We start from the raw sequence: 20,380 nt of genomic DNA, 5'->3' as shown, positions 1-20,380 counted from the left end.
GTCTTCATTCACTAGCTTGCCCTTCCATAAAGAGCTTGCTAAAACTAGTTTAATGTTCACTCTCTTCCATCCCATAATAACATAGCCTTTTGTTCATTTCACACATTAAGAAAAAATGTATTATTGTAAAAGAGAAAAATGGTTTTGAGTGCATTGCCAAGTATTGATGCATTCTACATTATCATAAAGCAAATACGAAGTAGATTGAATTTGGAATAATGAAAATAGTATTAATTAGAGTTATAATTAGAAAAAAGTAAATAATATCGCATTAAAAAGTGAAATGTGTCTCAATTATTTTGGGACAACTTTTTTTTTTTTTTTGCAAATGACTCATTATTTTGGGCCGAAAGAGTGAATACAATTTTTCTCAAAATTATCAGTCACATTTCTCAAAAAATTGTCAGCAACTAGATTAATTACAAAAGTTTTGATCTTTTTCAAAGGGACGAAAGTTTTATTATAACATATAAATAAGGTCTCTCATTTCATAGTAGTGCGGTTTCATTTTTCGTGTTGCACTTAATTAAATTTTGAATGCAGCTTACTATTGATGATTTTTCTTGAATAGGATACCAAATAAGTTTTTTTCTTACTTATGGATTACCGAATACACTGACTATATAGATAAAATCAAACCATATAGATATTATAAACTATATTTTTATAAACCATATAGCTTACTATATTTTTTTATACATGCATTCAATAAAATCAAACCATATAGATATTTTATACACTAACGGACTAACCTATAAAAGTGGTATTATGATGTGAATTGATAAGATGCATGTGAAAAAAAGTTTTAAATTGTTAGTGCATGATAGTTAATCTCGTAACTTTTTACTTTCTTTTAGCTTGATCTCGTTAGTGGTTACTTGTTTTGGTTATCACAATTAATCTCATTAGTTTTTTTTTTTGTTTTTTGAGATATCTCGCTAGTTATTACTTGTTTTTGGTTATCTCATAGTTTACTTTAAATTTTAGTGTTACAATTTTAAATTTGATTTGAGCAAAGAGAGGGAAAAAGAATATAGCAAAAAGATGGTTTTAACGGTTGAGATTGAAGAACATGAGAAAAAATGAGAGAAAAAAGGAGCGAATCCATTCCTGAAAGGAGATTGGTCTTCCGTACATGTTATTTATTGATACTCTCCTATCTCTATTTTCCATCTCTTTTTCACCTCTTTAATTCTCCCCTCCTTCCCTTTGTACAATGATCTAAATACAATTATCTTTTTTTTTTTTTTTTTTTTGTGCATAGATCAAAAAAACAGTTTGCACTTTAGTTACTATATTTCTCAAATTTGTGACAAGAAAAGGTTAGGAAGTTGATTCAACTAATCACCATATTTTATAACCAGTCATTTGATTGGGTATAAACATAGTGTGGAAGAAAAAAAAACTTTTCCTTTTCTGTTTCCTTGTAGTTTTGTGAAAACATTTTCCTAATATTTTGCAGTAAAAACAAAAGAAGCCAAACCCTTCAAGATAATAGCACTATGAAGTCAATACCAAGTTAATTTTTTCTAGGAAAGACAAAGTAACTGAACAAACATGAAGTCATGCTGAGAACTGGTGATAATCTTATCTAGTCACTGCAGTTGTGATAAGCCAATCACTGCAAAAAACATTGATTGACTAATTAGCGTTTCACATGGTCATCGATGAATCCATAGAGTACAACCATAAGTTATATGACCATGCAGTTTTCTACATATTGTTAATATTTTCTCATAGTTTACTACAGAAGCATGCATTTTTATGCTTCCAACATTACTTGGTTAATTTTCCCATACTTTTAAATTTATTCAACATCTTAGCAGCAGCTGATTCTCTTGCTTCAAGAGGAGTGGAACACAAGTTACCCTCATCGGAACACTTAAACTTGTCTCCATTAACAGTTACATTGGCTTGGAATCCACCTTCAAGAGAAACATCAATCAAAACGAAATGATAATGCAGATCAGGATACGAAATATAATATTGTCATAGACATTTTAAGTATCTTAAGGTAAATAGAAAGTGCAACGATAAGTGGAATGATAAAATTTCAACTGTATCTCATTAAATATAATTAAAAAAAATTGTTGTTGATAATGCATTACTTGATTTATCATGATAATTTATGTTGCTGACAGATTCTACATCTAGATTAAAGAATCAGACAAATAAAAGGTTGATCCTGCTGCTACACGTTTCATGATTTTTTGGAAGAGATATTATTATTGTACCGTCAAATTTAGACAACTTTCGTGACAACTTTTTATGTGGTTAACACGATTCAAATAAGTGGTTAATTATTTTCAGTAGATGGTTAGTGGAGGATATACCAGGCGCCGAAACTCGTTAACCACAAATTTAAATGTGGTTAATAATTCTCAGGTGTTCAACTACATGTAGATTAGAACCCTGAAGATTGGGATTAATTACATCCAAGTTTGTGGTTAATGAAGTTACATTAACTATTAATGAGTTTTGACACCTAGTATATTCCTCAACCTTAAACTGAACGTAATTAACTGTATATTTTGAACCGCGTTAACCACTTAGGTTATTGTAACAAAAGTTGTTGAGTTTTTGTTCATATAACTAATTTAGCAGTTCCAATAATATTTTTTAAACTTGACAAATTTGTATCCTTTGGATTTCTCAATAAACTTTTTAAACCTTGACAATCTAGTAACTAGACAGTCTTACCGTTTGGTTGAGAAATACGATAAGTTGGTAGGACCCAATTGTTTTCATGACATACACCATCTAGATCCTGCAAGATAAAGGAAGTTCTTAGTAGTTGTTTTCAATAAAGATAAAGAAGATGATTGGCATGTAATGTCAAGTAAGTCATGTTCTAGCATTTTATTTTATGGATTCTAGCATATGTTTCATAAGATATTAGATCATTCCCAAAATATATATATCCGAAAACTGTCACACGAGGAAAAAACGCCACAAAATATAAGTAATATGTCAAATTAAAGTGCTTCATAAGGAAGTATACAACATAAACTGAAAATGATTAAATTCCCAGGCATCAGTCTACGGAAGTATCTTTGCCCATAACAAGAACTATGCTTGAAGACTTGCACGGATCAATAACATCTCCACCATATGCTTTTGTTAATGCGTGCATTTGCAAAGATAAAACTAAGCACGCATGCATATATTAAAACATGTATTTTCTTTATTAAACAGCCCCAGCCCCTCCAAGAAAAAATAATCTTTTAATTTATAATATTATCCATCACTAAAAGGCCTCCATAATTCAAGAATTCGACAGAAATTAATTTATTTGTCTATGTGAATAGGGATCAATGTGCTTAGTTAGTAAAAGCTACATGTTTCCCCTTTAATTGTATCATAAGAAACTTTTTTATAATATAATGCATTGTTTCTTCTTGATTATTTATTAATGCACCTGGGAGAATGAGAAGTGCTACCAGCACTATCTCTACTATTGGTTGAAACTTGTGTGGATCACACTATTTTGGTTGGATATGACCTCCAAATAAATTCGTAAGACCTAAATGAATTTCAGCTAATAGTGAAAAAATGGTGGGAAGAGTGTTGGTAGCACTCCACATGCATCTATTAATTAGGCTCCATACCCAACATATTTATTTTTTAAATTAATTCATTTCAGCTTCAGTATTATATCATATCCGTGTCTCAGCCAGAGGCAAGACAATTGCTTTTTTAACATTCAGAAGTTCTTAATAACACAAGTAAATTACTAAAATACCCCTAGCGGTAGTTAACTACCGCTGGGTTTTTTGGTCTTTTACTTGTGTTCATAGGACATTTTGAATGTTAGAAGAGCAATGGTCCAGAGACAATGCTTCCAAGAAATTTAAAATAATAACCATTTAATCCTGTGTGAACAGAACTAAACAGAAGTAGAACAATGACACATCATATATGTAGCAAAACATTTTCTCCTCAGACTCATACTAGAAATCACTAGGCGATTGTTTAAAGAACCGCAATTACAATCAACAGTCATTGTCCTAATATATGATATATGATAAATAATGCATCGAACCATGTTTCCAGGTTTAGTTTAGTCATAAAAAATTTAAATGCAAAAATTAGCAAGTAAGTGGAATGTCTTGCCTTGCATGAACTTCGAGCCTCTGATAAATCTTTCCTCTTAAGGGGTAAGCTTTGTTGTCCACCTATCCCTTCTTGATTTGTTACGGATACATCATTACAGCCTTCCATAATGCATTCTATCATTGATACAAAGTCATCGTTCCCATCTACGTGTATCAACAAGACACAAAATAAAATCAATGGTTATTCATCTATGACTTGGACAAAGAGTAAATGTAAGTATGAGTTAGAGATTGGGTTATTCAGAGGAGCTAACTAACAGTTGTCAGTTATTTTGGTTGCAGTTGGAGGGAAAAAGAAGAGGAAAAGGGAGTTGGGAGAGGGGGTTACCAAATGTAATTTTTGCTAGGTTCTATCAAATGGAGATTCCGTGTACATTCATATACTTTAATAACAAAATTTGCTTTCTTACATCTTACTGTCCAATTTTTTTACATTCTCTCTTAACCCTTTGCATACCACAATACGCATATCATCTAATCCATTTACATTATATCATCATCATTTGTCATCCTCTCCAATTTTCACTTCAGATTATCAAATTCTTCAGTAGTAGAAGTAATTTTGATCATCATTACTCATGTTAAGTCTATTGAAGTTAAAAAAAATACTTGTGTTCTTCATTATAAAGGATTAAAAATACTCTTAACACCTTTCATTGATATATTGTTCTCTGACATGATTTTTCCTATTCATCACTAAAGCATCTCAACTAGTTCAAGTCTCTTGTTTTTCTTTCCCTACTTTATAAAATACTTTATATTATGATGTTTCCCCTTCTTTTTACTAATCCATTCCCTGTTTTAAGTGCCTAAGAACTAGCATAAACTATCGAATGCTCTTGTCTATTTCTTATCGCTTTCTTGTTGTCTTGCTACTTTATATTTATTTAAATTTTCTTCATTTTTAAACAAATATCATGTTTTATAACACTACTTTTTAACTGTCAATTTTCGTTGTATAATGTCCCCACGACCAAAAACCTTCACTCTCTTTAACCCAAAGCTGAAACCCCTTCACTTCTCCTAGTGTTGCTTTGGCTATATTTTGACTCCCTTTAGTCATTTCATTTCACATGTCATTAAAATGTTCTTGGGTCTCTCAAAACCTTACCCTCAAAGAACATTTGTTTTTCACTCTTTAGTTGGCACCACCATATCCCCCAAAAAGAAAATAGTTGAGTTCATGAGATCCCAACCCCATACATTCTTCATGGAAAAAAAGAAGCAATGTGGAATTTATTGAACCAATGCCTTACCAATTAACACCACAGAATCATACGACTGGTTTTAATTGTGAACCAGGGCAAAGTGCATATTAGAAGCCAGTAACCAATGCCTAAACTAGCATCAGATTTGCTCGAGTATTTGAAAAAGAAAAGTAAAACTATCATAAAAAACAACAAATAGAAGATAAACCCCAAGAAACAGAATAAAGGGAGAAAAGCCATACTGATAGAATAATGAACCCAGGAAGCAAAACAAAGACCAACAGTGTAAGGAAAGCATACCAGTTAACATTCTCTGAATTTGTTCATCAACAATAGCGATCTCACCATCTATCTTGCGCTGCTGAAGGGCCTGAATGATATAAATAAGTCTAAGATGAGTGCAAATATAGTTTTTTTGGCATTCAAAAGTAGAAGTAAGAAGTTCATTTCAAAATTAAGTTAAACCAGTAATGTATGACCGAGAGAGCAGTCAATGGGTGAAAGAAGCAGAATACTACTGTCATAGTCCAAATAATATTGATTATAATAACATTACAACATTTGGCATACATTGCATGGGAGTGTAAATTGTAAACTATGTGCCACTCGATATTCTTATATGTAAAAAATGGGTAAGTCTTTACACATGTCAGAATAAAAGGAGTTGGTTGAGTTAGTTATTGGAGTAGTTAGTAAGTAGGCTGCATATGAACAATTAGTTATATATGGCATGGATCCATCCACTGTAACTAAGAGGTATTCATTCATTTGGAAAGAGAAATAGCTCATAAGGGAAAACTCTGGGGGAAGATTCTCCCTGTTCATCACCTTTTTGTCAATAATGTACAGACTCCACCCTGTCACTCTATTTTCTCTATTCTGTATTTGTTTCTATCTCACTGACTTTCCACAACAAAGTATATTCGTATTTAAGTGCACATGCAGAGCTACTAATGGGTATAGAGTATAAAACATTATTGTCATTAGAAATAAAAAAGCAATGCAAAAAGTTTTACCAGCTCATTCCTCTTTCTTATTAGAGAAGATATAGCAGTTCGCAGTCTCTTCTTTGAATCTTGAAGACTTTGGGGTTTCTCTTTATCTGAGTTAGAATGATTTGAACTTGGAGTACATGCACCTGTTGTGTCTTTTTCATATGAGGTATTTGGCTTATTAGCACAAAGTTTGACTCCACCTTTACCGTTGAGCATCCTTGTCGAGTCAATCTTCATAGCCTGCCAAAGCAATGACATTCAGCTAGATTAATAAACAAATGAATCAAGCATTGAGGGGCATCTCATTTAAAAGCATTGTCGATGAGATTATAAACATTGAAATGCAGCTCATTTAGAAAACTATTTTTTGATCAGAAACACAATTATGATGATCCTTTGAAATCTTTAAAAAGATCAATTTAACTGAACTTGATAATAGAATATGAAATTTATAGCTAAATGTTTCGATTGAAGTATAGGAAACCAAGAGCATAGCCATGCATACCAAAAGAATTTTTCGGATGGATATAAAGGGGGCAACCCGGCGTTATAAATTTTTTGGGTAGATATTGTGAAATCTCTCCTATATAAACAGTTTTAGACTGCAATAATAAACATGACAGTGTTTTTGCTACTACTTTCTACAAATAGTCCCAGACCTGAATAGCATTGGCAGAGCCATTGGATTTAAACTGCACAGATGGATTGTTTTTTTCTTGATGTTCACCAAATTGCATAGCATTGGTGATCTTCTGGCATTTTTCTTTATTTTGAGATGGATAAATTGAAGATTTGTTCACATCCATTTCATGGGTCTCCATGATAGAATCACATGGTCTAAGTGTACAGCTTCCATTGTTCTCTTTCTGCTCATGCATTTCAATATCACCCTCACTTGGTTTACTATAAATACCAGAATCCAAGTCCTTACTTATATAGGACTCTGTCAATTCAGGGCTGTCGACCATTATATTTTTCTCCACTATCCTCAAATCTTGTAAACTATATGAGAATTTATTTCTGCCAAGGTAAAATATATTACACAAGTAGTTAGCCACAATATATCCCACAAACAGTTGTCAAAGAAAATATAAAATGGAAGCGATGACTAGAGAAACATTATGTATAATGACTTTGATATGGACAATAAATGGATGAGCTTAAAATCCGTTTCTTCAAACCATGCAAGCGTGCAGCCATACAAGTGAGACTGTACGAGCAACAGGGTCCAACGGTATTTAGGATTCTCATACATTAACCTTGCTTTATAGCTTGCAGTGGATGGTAATTCTAAGAAAAAATGTTTACACTAAAGAATCTCTTTAAATTCTGTAGGGAATAGGGATCAAGGCTTGAAGATAGAAGAACCACAAAGCTTTTTAAATAATTTAGGTATTTAGCAAATCCCACAATTTGTATTTAAAAATGCAAAAGCATCAACATAGACTCACACCAAAGGTGCCATGATATCAGTATATTAGAAGTGCTTATAATTTACAACGGTCTACGTGTAATCGTTGTCACTAAAATTGGTTGTAAATAGCACATATTAGTCGTACTTTTCCCCTTATTCTCAGTTATCACAGGTTTCCAAACTTGTGAGCTTCAGTCAATAAGTATATTTGATGAAGTCATGAAGCATAAACTAAAATAGCATCACTTATGGAATATAATGAGCAAACTACTGCTAAATTGGCATAAACAAAGTTTTTCAAAAAGGAGAACCGCACCAACCTAGAAATCCCCTGTGAGATAACTTCAGAATAAGGAAGCACATGGAAGTAAACCACCACTGGAGTGATCGTCCAACTGCTAGAACTCCTTTTGACCAAAGGACCTTGCAAGCTATGCAAAAAAAAAAGATGTAAATGTTAATCAGAAGCATATGCCAAGTTTATTAACTATCTGTTTTACTTCTTTGTGATTATCAGATTATTCCAAAGTATAGGGACAAATTTCAAAGAACTAAATCCAAACAATTGACAAATACTTCAAGGTACACAGAATGTGCATATCCCTAATTAAAGGAGACATCATTCTATCATAATCTCTTACATACACTCTCACAATAAGATTGTAACATACTGGCTAATAATCATGTCTATTCAATACCTCTGTGCAAAATCATTTTAAAAAATAAAATGCAAGGTTAATGTGTCAATTAATTCTCAAAGACTTTGATTTAGTAGTAAGTGACATTAAGGTGTAGTTTGAGCACAACTACACGAGTATATTTGATTCAGCATATCAAAAAAGGTTCCACTTGAATGCCTTACAGAAACAGGCCTCACTATCTTATCAATGGGAAAACTGGCGACATCAATGCCATTCACCCTTGAGACCTGAGTAATCAGCCTATATCAAAACAATAACAATTAAAACAAACCTTTCAATAACATCTTTGAGGGGAACTTTAATAACCTCCTGATTGATTGACTGGGAGCACTGCATTATATAAAAGCGAGAAGCTTCCTTCTCTTTGCTTTGAGAATAGATAGTGTAGCTTCCCAAAAGCATAATATCAGTGTTATTGATACCTGTACCATAGTACACAAACCATGTTCAGCTATTCACATATCAGAAATCTTTCGTCAAAGCTAAAATGAAGAGATAATGATACATCAACTAACAGGCGCAGATATGACGCAATGACATCTTATTCTTTTGTATAGAAAATAAAATTTTATTCAAAGGGAAGAAGGATAGAACAAAGTGTTGAAACAGCAATAACCTCAAATAGATTGGAACAGAAACCCTATGTATGCATCATGACGAATGTACTAATGCACCTTTGTGATATTGACATCATCACTTTTTAAAATAAATTGGAAGGTGAAAAATCTTTATATGTCCTTTAATATGTGATGCCAATTAATGCATAAATACAAACTTAAAACTAAATTACAGCTGTTGCAAAGGCACTGCGATCTTTCCGTAATAACAAAGATGGTTACCTGTAGCTTCCTTTACAGCAGAATACCCAACTTGCAGAAGTCTATCTTCATCAACTTTTACTTCATCTTTTGCAGGCTTTCTAATGACTCTTCTCCTTTTGTATGTATTCTTTGTTTCTGATGGGACATCAGAATTTTGGCTAGAGGTGTCTATACTTTTTTCAACCACAGACCATACCTCCTCAGTGATGGAACCAAACAGCAAAAAGCAGTTCTCCTTCTTGCTGTCGATTAAAAGGACAGAAACTTTCGATATGGGCCACCCCTCTATATTAGGAACATTCTTTGATGCATCTAAACAGTTACAGATATCACATGCATCCATAATCCCTTTTTCTGTCAATGATAGCTGCTTCTCCACGTCTATGAGCTCTACTTCATTTATCTTTTGCATGAATTTCATGTATGCCAATAAAGGTGGCCTCAGAACCACAATCAACTTGCAAAATTCGTTAAATGGCAGATATTCTAATTCTGGATGCTGTTTCCTGTGGTAGTAGTTGTACAGCAAGACAACAGAATGCACCTAAAAACCAACAAACTCAAAAACAGAAAAATCAGTAACTAACCAGAGAAGATGGCCAAACGCATCCCTATATATCAATAAGCGTATATGTGTATGACTTGTAACTTATATATGTTGCCATTATTAAGAATGAATGACGAATAACATTTATTACTTAAACTTACAGTACCAAGGTTCAATTTGAAAAGGGTGATGATAATGGCAGGAATTATTTTAGAACATCAACTTAATCAAATGTTGTTTAGACCATGGCTCCTCTTGAGGTAGGTATGTCAAATAAGGTTGTTTAAAAAGTTGAAAACATTATGTATAATCGGTTTCATTCCATTCGGGAAAACTATTTTAACATACACATAATGTAATTACAATTTGTACCGTAAGGAAACCATAAAAACACAAACAAAATTCCTAAACATTTCAAACAATCCTCTAAACAAGTTATAAAACTAACCAAACAGAGAAACTGCATAACCTAAACCAGTAAAGCGTTCAAATAAACCACAGCTTAATCTTTGAATTAGATTATAATAAAAGCACAAAACACACCTGTTTAGCAATTACTTGCTGTTGAGAAGTTGTGGGATTATCTCGAACCGAAGCTTTTTGTGGCAGCAATGGATCAACCAAATGTTGTAGAAACACCTGAATTGCATCCTCAGTTGGACACACATCTGATGAAGCAACCATGTTCTTGTTCTATTCAATGATTCTGAAAACCTAAAACCCTTCTAGTATCAATTTCCACATATACAGAAAAACCCAATAAAACACACACATCAAAGTTTGACCTTATAACAATCTTGCAGCAAAACACATGCATGAAAAAGGGAACACCACAAACTATCAACATTCTCAAAAAAAACATTATTTAATTAAGAAAAATCCTGACTGAAACAATTATTGACCAAACACCGAACTCCAGATTACCAGAGCCCCTCTGGAACAAAAGGGTCAATACAAAAAATAAAATGCACAAATTGTATCCCAAATATAATTCACATTATTATCACATGATGAAAATTAAGCACAATAAAAAAGTTATCAAATTACCAACAAAAAAAAAGTTTTTGATTGAGCATGCATGTTGTGTGATCTCAAAAAAACAAACTTTAAGAAACATAGATTTTTTTGGAAAAGTGACAGAAATTAAGGTTTACCTGAGACAATGTTTAAGGTTTGCACCTATGAACCTGTTTGGCTTCAATGTTTCAAAGTGAATGAATGCATGTAACAAAGTTTATATAATCTGAAACCAAAAAGCGACATTTATTTATTAAAAAAAATCTGAGATTCTCTCTAAAAAAAAAAAAAATCTGAGATTAAATTGAGAAAAAAAATATATAGTGAGTGATAGGTTCGAGTGTAGTAGTCAAAGTACTGAAGTCAAAGAAAATAACAACTGACAAATAAGAGACAAAAAAATATACGTATTATTCACCAAAGAATATTTGTATTTGGAGATATATTAGAGGAGCACTTTTTATATTTGTACTAGTGTTTTGGGTATTTTTTGTCTCTCTATATAGATGGGGGTAGGGTTTCATCTTTAATCATGTGTATAAAAACTTAGGACCAATCCTAAATTGGGATTTTTGAAATTGTGGGGTCGGTTAAAATGTAAGGTTGTTGAGATGTCGAGTTAAACGATGACGGGTCTAGTACGTTTAAAAAAAAAAAATATTAATGCGCGAAAACAAACATATGCGTAGTCGGAGAAACATGATAAATAGTTTGTTAGTTATAGAAAGAAAGGTCACTTAAGTAAATAGTATTTTTGGAGAACTCAATTAGTAATTGTATAAAAAATAATTAATGATTTTAATAATTCTACACTCACTAATTCAAAGACTTATATTAGATTGGGGGCAACTGTCTCCACTACTGTTTTAGTTATATTTGTTAAGTCTTTGATATTTTAATGATCGTTTCCTCTTAAAATAATAAATTACATCTATTAAATGGAAATTTATACCATAAAAAGAGTTCCTCTAATGAATTTTATAAAATCAAATGTGTAAATGCATTTGATATGAAATTTTGAATGATTTCTACCATACATTTTAAATATAAAGACACGTAAAAAACAATTTTAATTTGTAGATGTTAATGAGTCTTTGATTTTTTTAATATATAATAGTGTTTATAATCTCAAGTATTTCGCTCAATGATAATGATGTTATTATTTTAACATTTGAGTGTTGCTAAAAAAATTCTATAAATGTTTATCGTATAAAATAGTGTCCCTGTAAGTCAACAATTTTGAATCCATCACTGACGTTATGATATTGTGATTTAGTGAGATGTCATATGAAGTATTTTTACAATTTTTGCATTATAAGTTTGTAAATTTCAAGGAGTGTTTTGTCATTGAGATGAAATTTTATTGTGGTTCAAAAAATCTTGGTCAGACTTTACTTATCTTGGTCGGTCCATATCAACAAAAAATCATTTTTTTTAATTAAGTTTTATTAAAAATAAAATAAAAAATAAAAAATTGTTCACTTCATCATGATCTTCACCTTTCTTATGGTAAACTTCTTCTTCAACTTCCTCCTCCTCATCATAATTTGCATAAACCAAAATAAAGCAAATTTTTTTAAAAAAAAAAACACGGAAAGAAAGTAAAACTAAAGTGAGAAGAAGAAGAAAAGGAAGGAGAATCTTGAAATCCTATTAGTTATATTCCCCAATTTACTCATTTAATCAAAGAAATCACAATTGTTTTAGTTGTTACAAAATTCTCGATTTCCTCCTCTCTTCCATTAATTCAAATGATGAAAAGCTTTGAGAATTCATGATGTCAGTCTTCGTCTAACTTTCAAACGATTGTCATTTAATTCTCCCTGAATTTGTATATGATCGCATTGAAGTACTCCGCTCGCCATTTTTAGCACCACACCCTTCGCGTAACCTTGGCATTCATGTCGCATCATTAACTACAGTTTTGATGATTTGCTTGTTTTTTTGATCCTTCATTGTTTCACAAACTTCTACGCGAAATTATGGTCGATGCTTTTATCAACATTGTTGGTGTTCTTTAAACCTCTTATAATGTCTAAACTTGAATATTTTGGATTTGAGTGGTTGTTGACAACATGCTTGTAAAATAGAATATGAAGGATTGTTGCTTTGATGTCTCAGCTCATATTTACTTTGAGTATGAGGGTAGTGACATGGATGAGTGTGAGAAGTACCATGATGACAACAGATGTTGAAATGGTTCCATGGTGAACATTTTGCTTTCCTCTTAATCCTGCAAAAACAAAGTTGGAAAAGGAAAAGTTATACTTGAAAATTGTTAATCAATAAGGGGTAAATGGTTGATTTTTTAAGTGGCTGCATTATAAAATCAAAATAACTTATTCTGCTTCATTAGAGATAAAATCAATTTATTTTGTAGCCTAAGATATATCATGTGTACAACTGTGGAGACTAATCTCTCAAAGTAACTAAGATTCATTTTTATAAACTATAACAAAGTTAAAAGACTACTAATCAATCATTAATTGAAAAGTATAGCAAACTAAATCCAACAAAAATGAAACATCCTTCATCAAGAAGTTTTTTTTTGACAAAAACAAAATGATATTCATTCATTCAAATCGAGAGATTACATCATTCAACACCGCTAAAAACGTAAAGGATGAATCTGCGAACAAACTCACAACATCTAAGTTAATAGCATATAACAGCATAATGCCTACAAAAATATATGATAAAATTAAAGTGACCGGAATATCCATGGCCTCCGGATCTGCAACGTTGACGCCCAAATTTTTGATTGAATAATCGATCTTTCAATATGAATCAAATGAACACCGCACGAAGACGGGAAATCAAACAACGCCGCACAAGACGACGAACAACAAACCACCACACTTAGATGATGAAATCACAAAGAAAAAAAAAACCTAGATCTATGTGAAAATCACTTATTTAGATTGAAATAGAGAGAAAAGATGAAGATGAAGAGGGGTGATTTCAGGTCAAGAATTGATCCAAAACCACCCCTCAATGGAGAAACTGTAAGAGAAAATCTAGAGAGAGAAAACTAGGGCCGGCTTGTTGGAGAGGAAGAGGGGGTTATACGTGTTCATCATCAAGAAGTTATGTTGAACAAAAACTATAAAATTCATGTAGTCATGTCAATAGCATATGTCGTAACTCTCATTTTCTAAACAATCATGGAGCACAAGAACTCAATGTCAAAATCACTTGTCACAACCAATTAAGAATCATTATCTTAATCAATTGTATTGAACAATGAAAAATTGCTAATGAGTTTGTTTCTAGCACAAGAACTCCAATTTGCTTGACATATGCAAAGTATATTTAAAAAAACATTAAAACAAAACTTTGTTGCATGTTAACATAAAAAAAAACCTTAATTTCATGCCTTACACAGATTCAGATGCACAAGCTCACAAAATATCAACAAATGAGATTGATAAGCATTATGTCGAAAAACTTTTGGTGTCTACAATTTTTTTTTTTTTTTTTTTGTGTATGGTGATACTAATAAGTGAATGGAATGAGACAAATTTTGAAGTTAAGTTCAAGAGTGACAATAATAAATTAGTGTAGGGACGTCCCGTAAGTGTAGCTCAGTTGATAGCTACTAGGGATATTATGTGCAGGGGTTAGGGTTCGAACTCGGATTCCCCACTTCTCCATATATAATATGTGCGAATCTAACCACTAGACTATCTGACCAAAAAATAAAATTAGCGTAGAAACGGAAAAAAATTGTATTTGTGGGAGAGACTGAGAATTTTAAACAATAGAGAAGGTAGAGACTCCTAAAAAAATAGAGAAGCTAAAAAAACATAGAAGCTACTTTTTGAAGGGAGAAGCTACTGATGATGGTTTTGTGATTACATATATAATATGTGATCCTTCCTTCAGATAAGAATTTAAGGCAAAAAATGTGATACGATGGGGAAACAAGGCAAAAATATAAATCATAAAAAAACATATTGTTTAAGAAAAATTCTAAATACAAGTTTTTTTTTATCTGCGTCATGTTGAACAATGGAAAAAAATACTTTTAAATGACTCCAAGGTAATGAATAACTTAAATAGATATACCGATGAGATCTAAATATTCATAATTCACATAAATTGATTCTCATTACTGTAACGAAAAACATGTGAAAAACAATTACCAACCACTCACTAAACTATGTCAAAGAGATGAAATTTTACCTGCAAAATCAAATGAAAAATAAATATTACTATATCATAGTAAAATTAATCAATTCAAATGAAAATATATCTGTAAAGCTGATGATGAACATCTATTGGTTTCATAAGTTTTACCTTTTTTAACAAGACAAATTCATAGCATCTTTCATGTGCAAAAATTTACTTAGATTTAATCAAAGAAATCACACTCGTTGAAGATTACGTTGAACATTCTCATAGATCGAAGCACAACAAAAAAGGAGTAGAAATATAAGTAAGACACCATTGATGACTTCCTTAGATATATGTCATCCATGATCATAGCCCGTAAATCGAATTTTGTTTTGACGCTCATAGATCTAGTTGGGAGAAAAAAAATACAACATTAAATAGGAGAAAACAATCCTACAAAAACAAATAGATAACATGAGTAGAATGAAATTTCAATTGATCTACCCTTCGATCCATATGCACCCAGATACAGGGACCATAATGCTTTTAGAAAGCGGCGATGGTGCTCACAACTTTTGTCAAAAGTGTTAACGCAGCCACTTATATAAGAGCCTAGCCGAAGATTAGGTTAAGATTTGATTTTATGTAAATTTAAAATATTATAAATTAAAAACCGAATATCATTTTCTGATAAAACAATCATATGTTTAATTAATTTCTTTAAAGTAAATTTTGTTTAAAAAATAAAAATAAAATTGTATATAATTCATTTTTTAAGTACATACTCTCTCAGGAGTGAGACAAAGAGATCCCTTATCCCCTCTTCTCTTCTGCCTGAAGAAGTTATTAGTAGAAGTTTGACTAGACATGTTGTGAATGGCAAGCTGAAACTGATGCATGGCACTAGAGATATTGCAATTCCTTCCCACATCCTTTATGCTGATGACATGATGATATTTTGCAAAGGTACTACTTCAAACCTTAACTGCCTGAAGAACATTTTTCTTGCTTATGCTGAAACATCTGGACAAATGGTCAATCCTCAGAAGTCTTCAATATATGGTGGCTCGATTACTAATCATAGGCTAAATCATATTGCTCATATTAGTGGTTTTAAAATTGGCTCCTTCCCATTTACATATTTAGGAGTTCCAATCTTCAAAGGCAAACCTAAAAAAATCATATTTTCAACCAATTGCTGATAAAGTAAAATTGAAGCTTGCAGCTTGGAAAGCCTCTCTCCTCACCATGGCAGGTAGAGTGCAGCTAATTAAGAGTGTGGCTCAGAGCATGCTCCTTCACTGTTTATCTATCTATTCTTGGCCTGTCAGTCTGATTAAAGATATGGAAAAATGGATGAGAAATTTCCTTTGGAGTGGTGCATCAATAAAAAGAAGTTAGTAACTGTTGCTTGGCACAAATCTTGCAAACCTCTGAAGGAGGGAGGTCTTGGAATCAGGAATCTCTCTAATATTAATGAAGCAGGTAATCTCAAATTATGTTGGGAAATTGTTCAATCTGACTTGCCTTGGGCATCTTTTGTTAGAAGCAGGGTCCTTCGAAACAAGAAACCTATTAGATATCATATATCTTCCTCAATTTGGAGTAGTGCTAAACACAAGCTTCCCACCATTCTCAACAACACATCTTGGCAGCTAGGCAATGGGGAATTGATAAATTTTTGGTGCGACAATTGGTGTAAGATCCCTTTCGTTGATCTATTCAATATTCCACCACATCTTCATAGTTCTTTACAGTCAACAGTTTCTCAATTCATCAACAACAACAATTGGTGTGTTCCTCAAGATATCCTTCAGGTTTTCCCTAATCTGCAACAAAGTCTAAACTTGGTCAGTATACCTTTGATTCAAAAAGAGGACAAGCTCATTTGGAAGAAATCTCATGATGGGAATTTATCATTCAAAGATGCTTATATATTTCAGAGTGCTTCCAATCATCAACATCCCAGCTGGTCTAAGATTATTTGGAATGCCGCTATTCCACCATCAAAATCTCTCCTTACTTGGAGAATTCTTCATGAAAAAATGCCAACGGACGAGCATCTCATTCAAAGAGGATGTCAAATTCCCTATATCTGCAGTATGTGTGCCTTGGCTTCAGAATCTTCGGTTCATCTTTTTATGGAATGTAACTTTGCTCAGCAAATTTGGAATTGGCTGCGATCCATTCTGAATGTCAACCTCAACCTTACCTCTTTGTTGGATCCTCTGAAAGCTATTGATAGAAATTGGTCCCCTCAATGCAAGGTGGTCATTCTAGCGGCCATTATCAGTTGTTACAACACCATTTGGTTATGCAGAAACCAAAAAAGATATCAAGACAAGATCATCAACATTAGAACCGCAAAGAATTTGATTATATCTAGCACGAACATGGCTGGTAATCTTACTACTCTTTCTTCACGAGCCTCCATGTCTGAATTTGTCATTCTAAAGCATTTTGATGTTAAAGTTAAACCTCCTAAACCTCAAATCATCAAAGAAGTAATTTGCCCCCCCCCCCCCCCCATTGCAAACTGGGTGAAATGTAACTCAGATGGTGCGTCTATAGGTTGTCATGGAGCTGCGGCCTGTGGAGGAGTTTTTAGAAACTCCAATTTAGACTTCCTAGGAGCTTTTGCAGTTAATCTTGGAATCTCTAATGCTTTATGCTCAGAACTTATAGGTGCTATGTTGGCCATTGAGATAGCTCACAGGATGAATTGGCGGTATCTTTGGTTAGAAACTGATTCAATGTTAGTATCCTCAGCTTTCAAGTCTTCCAAAGTGGTCCCTTGGCATTTACATAACAGATGGAACAATTGTATTCATCTCATCTCTTCCATGCATTTCTTCGTCGCTCATATTTATAGGGAAGGAAACAAATGTGTTGACATACTTGCAAACATTGGCCTATCGACTGCTTCTCATGTTTGGTTTTCTCAACCTCCTGATAATGTTAGGGCAGACTTAGTGACTAATAAGTTAGGTTTACCTAACTTTCGAATTGCTTAACCTTGAGGATTTTGGTTTTATGTCCCCCCTCTTTCTTGCTTTGTACCTTTCCTTTATCTATATATATATATTTTGGGGTTGCAGCAGCCGCTGTAACCTCCTTTGCTTAAAAAGAAAAAAAAAAAAAGTACATACTCTCTCTGCTCATTTTTTTCATAAAAAAATAAAGGCTTAATTACTTTTTTGGTCCTCTAACTATTTAATTGGTATCGGATTGATCCTCTAACTAAAAATTGATTTATTTCGGTCCTCTAAGTTTCTCACTGTTACTACATTTAGTCCTTTCTGTTAGTTTTATTCAAATAAACGTTATACAAGAGAGGTGAAGATAGATAGAGAGATTAGAATGTTAAAGGTTGTTATTTCATATCTAAGCGTGCATTTGCTTATGGAGTGATAAAAAGTTCTTTTGAATAAATTGGATTTGCATTATCGATTTTAGTTAAAAGATAGTTGAACGTGAAGTTGTTTATATGTTTCGATACATGATGTAGTATCAAAAGTAAGTATGTTTGTGTATCATATTTTCCTGTCCTGCATGACACGCATTGACACGCATGGCCATGCGTCCTTGTGGCACGGACCGTGTGTGTCTCGCACCTATGACACACGATTGTGCGCCCTTGTGGCACAATCGTGCGCCCATCCTGTGTATGGGGACTTCATTTTTTTTTTTTTACTTTTTAAGGTATCCAATGCATGTGAGCAGTGGCGTAGCCAAAATCTTTGATCAGGGGGTTCAGACATTTTAACTTTATTACAAATACCAAAGGTCTATGTAGTTATTTTTTCTTTTAATTTAATCATTTATTTAAACTACTAAATTTATAAACTTGTCATTTTTTCCCAATCAAATAACTAATTTCAATATTTATCACATGAAAGTTTGAATATGAAAATGAATATCATAAATAATAAACAATTAGTGATCATAGTTTTTTGAGTCAAAGTGATTATAGTTATAGTCTCTTGAGGTAGAATATGAAAAAAATTAAAATATAATAATTTGGGGTATATCTTTTTGTGTTCTACTTGAAATAAGTTTCACAAGAAGAAATAAAAATAATTTTCATTGGTTATTGGTTATGGAGAAAATAGTAGGAAGAATTAGGTAAGTACAATTTGTATTTAATTTTATGAAAATAAGTAAAAATTTATTTTGGAAAAGATGATTTGTTTGTAAACAAAATGACTAAATAGGGTAAAAGCTTGTTTTTTTTGCTTATAATTTGAGATAAATAAAGTAAATTTTTATGCATATAATTTAGGATGGAAGGAGGATTAGTTAAGCTATGAAAAAAATATGAAATATGATGTTTGCAAAATCCTAACACAAGAACATACTTGATTTAGTGCTAAAGCCTTCTCAAATGACTTGTAGGAATTGTGTTTGATCCCCAAAGTTCCTCAATTTTACTTCAACATGAATTTAATTATTAATAAGAAAATAACATAAAAAAAATGTATCCTTTCAAGAAAAAATATATTATAAAGAAATGTATCAAAAACATGTAGTTAAAAGCAAGTAAGTGCCTTAAGATAGGAAAAACTAAAAATGGAAGTATCAAAAGTTAGTAATTAAATTGGGTCGTGCCATTCATATGGGCTTTAGGTGCAAAATCTTTTGACTATCAACAATATAATAAAATTAAGAGGTTCAATATAACAAAGTCAGGAGGTTCAAATAGAAATAAATTACATGCAGCATGTGCAAATTTTGAAAATCCAAGGAATGCATTTGCATCCCCTCACTTGTATGTGGCTCCGCCACTGCATGTGAGTAGGTCCCAAACGCCTAAACTTGATTAATAAGAGTATTATTTGGATGTGTAGGAGCAATTAACCTAGCTTAGGATGGAGGTAAACTTAGCCTATGTGAAATGTGTAAAAATATACGAACTTATGTGAATGATGAAAATAGACGGACTTAGTGAATTGATGAATTATGATTTGTTGGCTTGCAATTGGTTATATGATAATGATACGGTGATGAATAATGGTTGAGTTGATTAATGATATGTGAATGGCCGAAAATGCAAATTGGCTAAATGAAGAGATGATGTTTCCTTAATGTGATAAATGTTTGATGATGTGAATGATGATGTTATATTGATGATGAAAGTGACAATGATGATATACTGACGTTGAAAATGACGATGATGATATAGTGACATTGTAATTGACGATGATGAATAGTTACGGTGAATATAAATAAAGTGTACTGTTGATGTTGTTGATGATAATTGTTGAGTCGTATGAATATATGCATTGTCGAGTCATATGTTCTTGCATTCATGTTTAGTCCAAGTGAGTGACGGTGGGATCACTCGGTAACATAACTCCGATATCTAAAACGGTACCACATGTATATAGAGTCGAGTAGAGCATTGCATGCATACGAGTCTATGTGGAAGTTGTGTATTTAATTATGT

At 32.4% G+C, this 20,380-nt stretch overlaps 1 protein-coding gene across 4 annotated transcripts; it reads right to left on the bottom strand.

The window, feature by feature from the left end:
- Nucleotides 1-1,501: 1,501 nt before the first annotated feature.
- LOC25492653 (uncharacterized) lies at nt 1,502-11,107 on the bottom strand. 4 transcript variants are annotated; one of them, XM_013600830.3, is made up of 11 exons: nt 10,956-11,107; nt 10,345-10,515; nt 9,273-9,798; nt 8,705-8,855; nt 8,053-8,163; nt 6,978-7,338; nt 6,340-6,558; nt 5,624-5,693; nt 4,114-4,259; nt 2,701-2,767; nt 1,502-1,925 (listed from the first exon to the last, which is right to left on the bottom strand). In XM_013600830.3, exons 2-11 carry the CDS (start codon nt 10,483-10,485, stop codon nt 1,777-1,779), a joined length of 1,941 nt encoding a protein of 646 aa, XP_013456284.1. In that variant the 5' UTR covers nt 10,486-10,515; nt 10,956-11,107; the 3' UTR covers nt 1,502-1,776. The 4 variants fall into 4 exon arrangements, with proteins under 4 accessions (XP_013456284.1, XP_024636661.1, XP_024636660.1 ...); XM_024780893.2 differs by having other exon boundaries at nt 10,345-10,507; XM_024780892.2 differs by having other exon boundaries at nt 10,345-10,526; nt 10,956-11,086.
- Between the last annotated feature and the right edge of the window lie 9,273 nt (nt 11,108-20,380).

This window comes from Medicago truncatula, chromosome 4, assembly GCF_003473485.1.
Source record: "Medicago truncatula cultivar Jemalong A17 chromosome 4, MtrunA17r5.0-ANR, whole genome shotgun sequence".
Lineage (NCBI taxonomy): Eukaryota > Viridiplantae > Streptophyta > Magnoliopsida > Fabales > Fabaceae > Medicago > Medicago truncatula.
The sequence above is the reverse complement of the archived record's forward strand: the minus strand, read 5'-3'. Positions and strand labels throughout refer to the sequence as shown.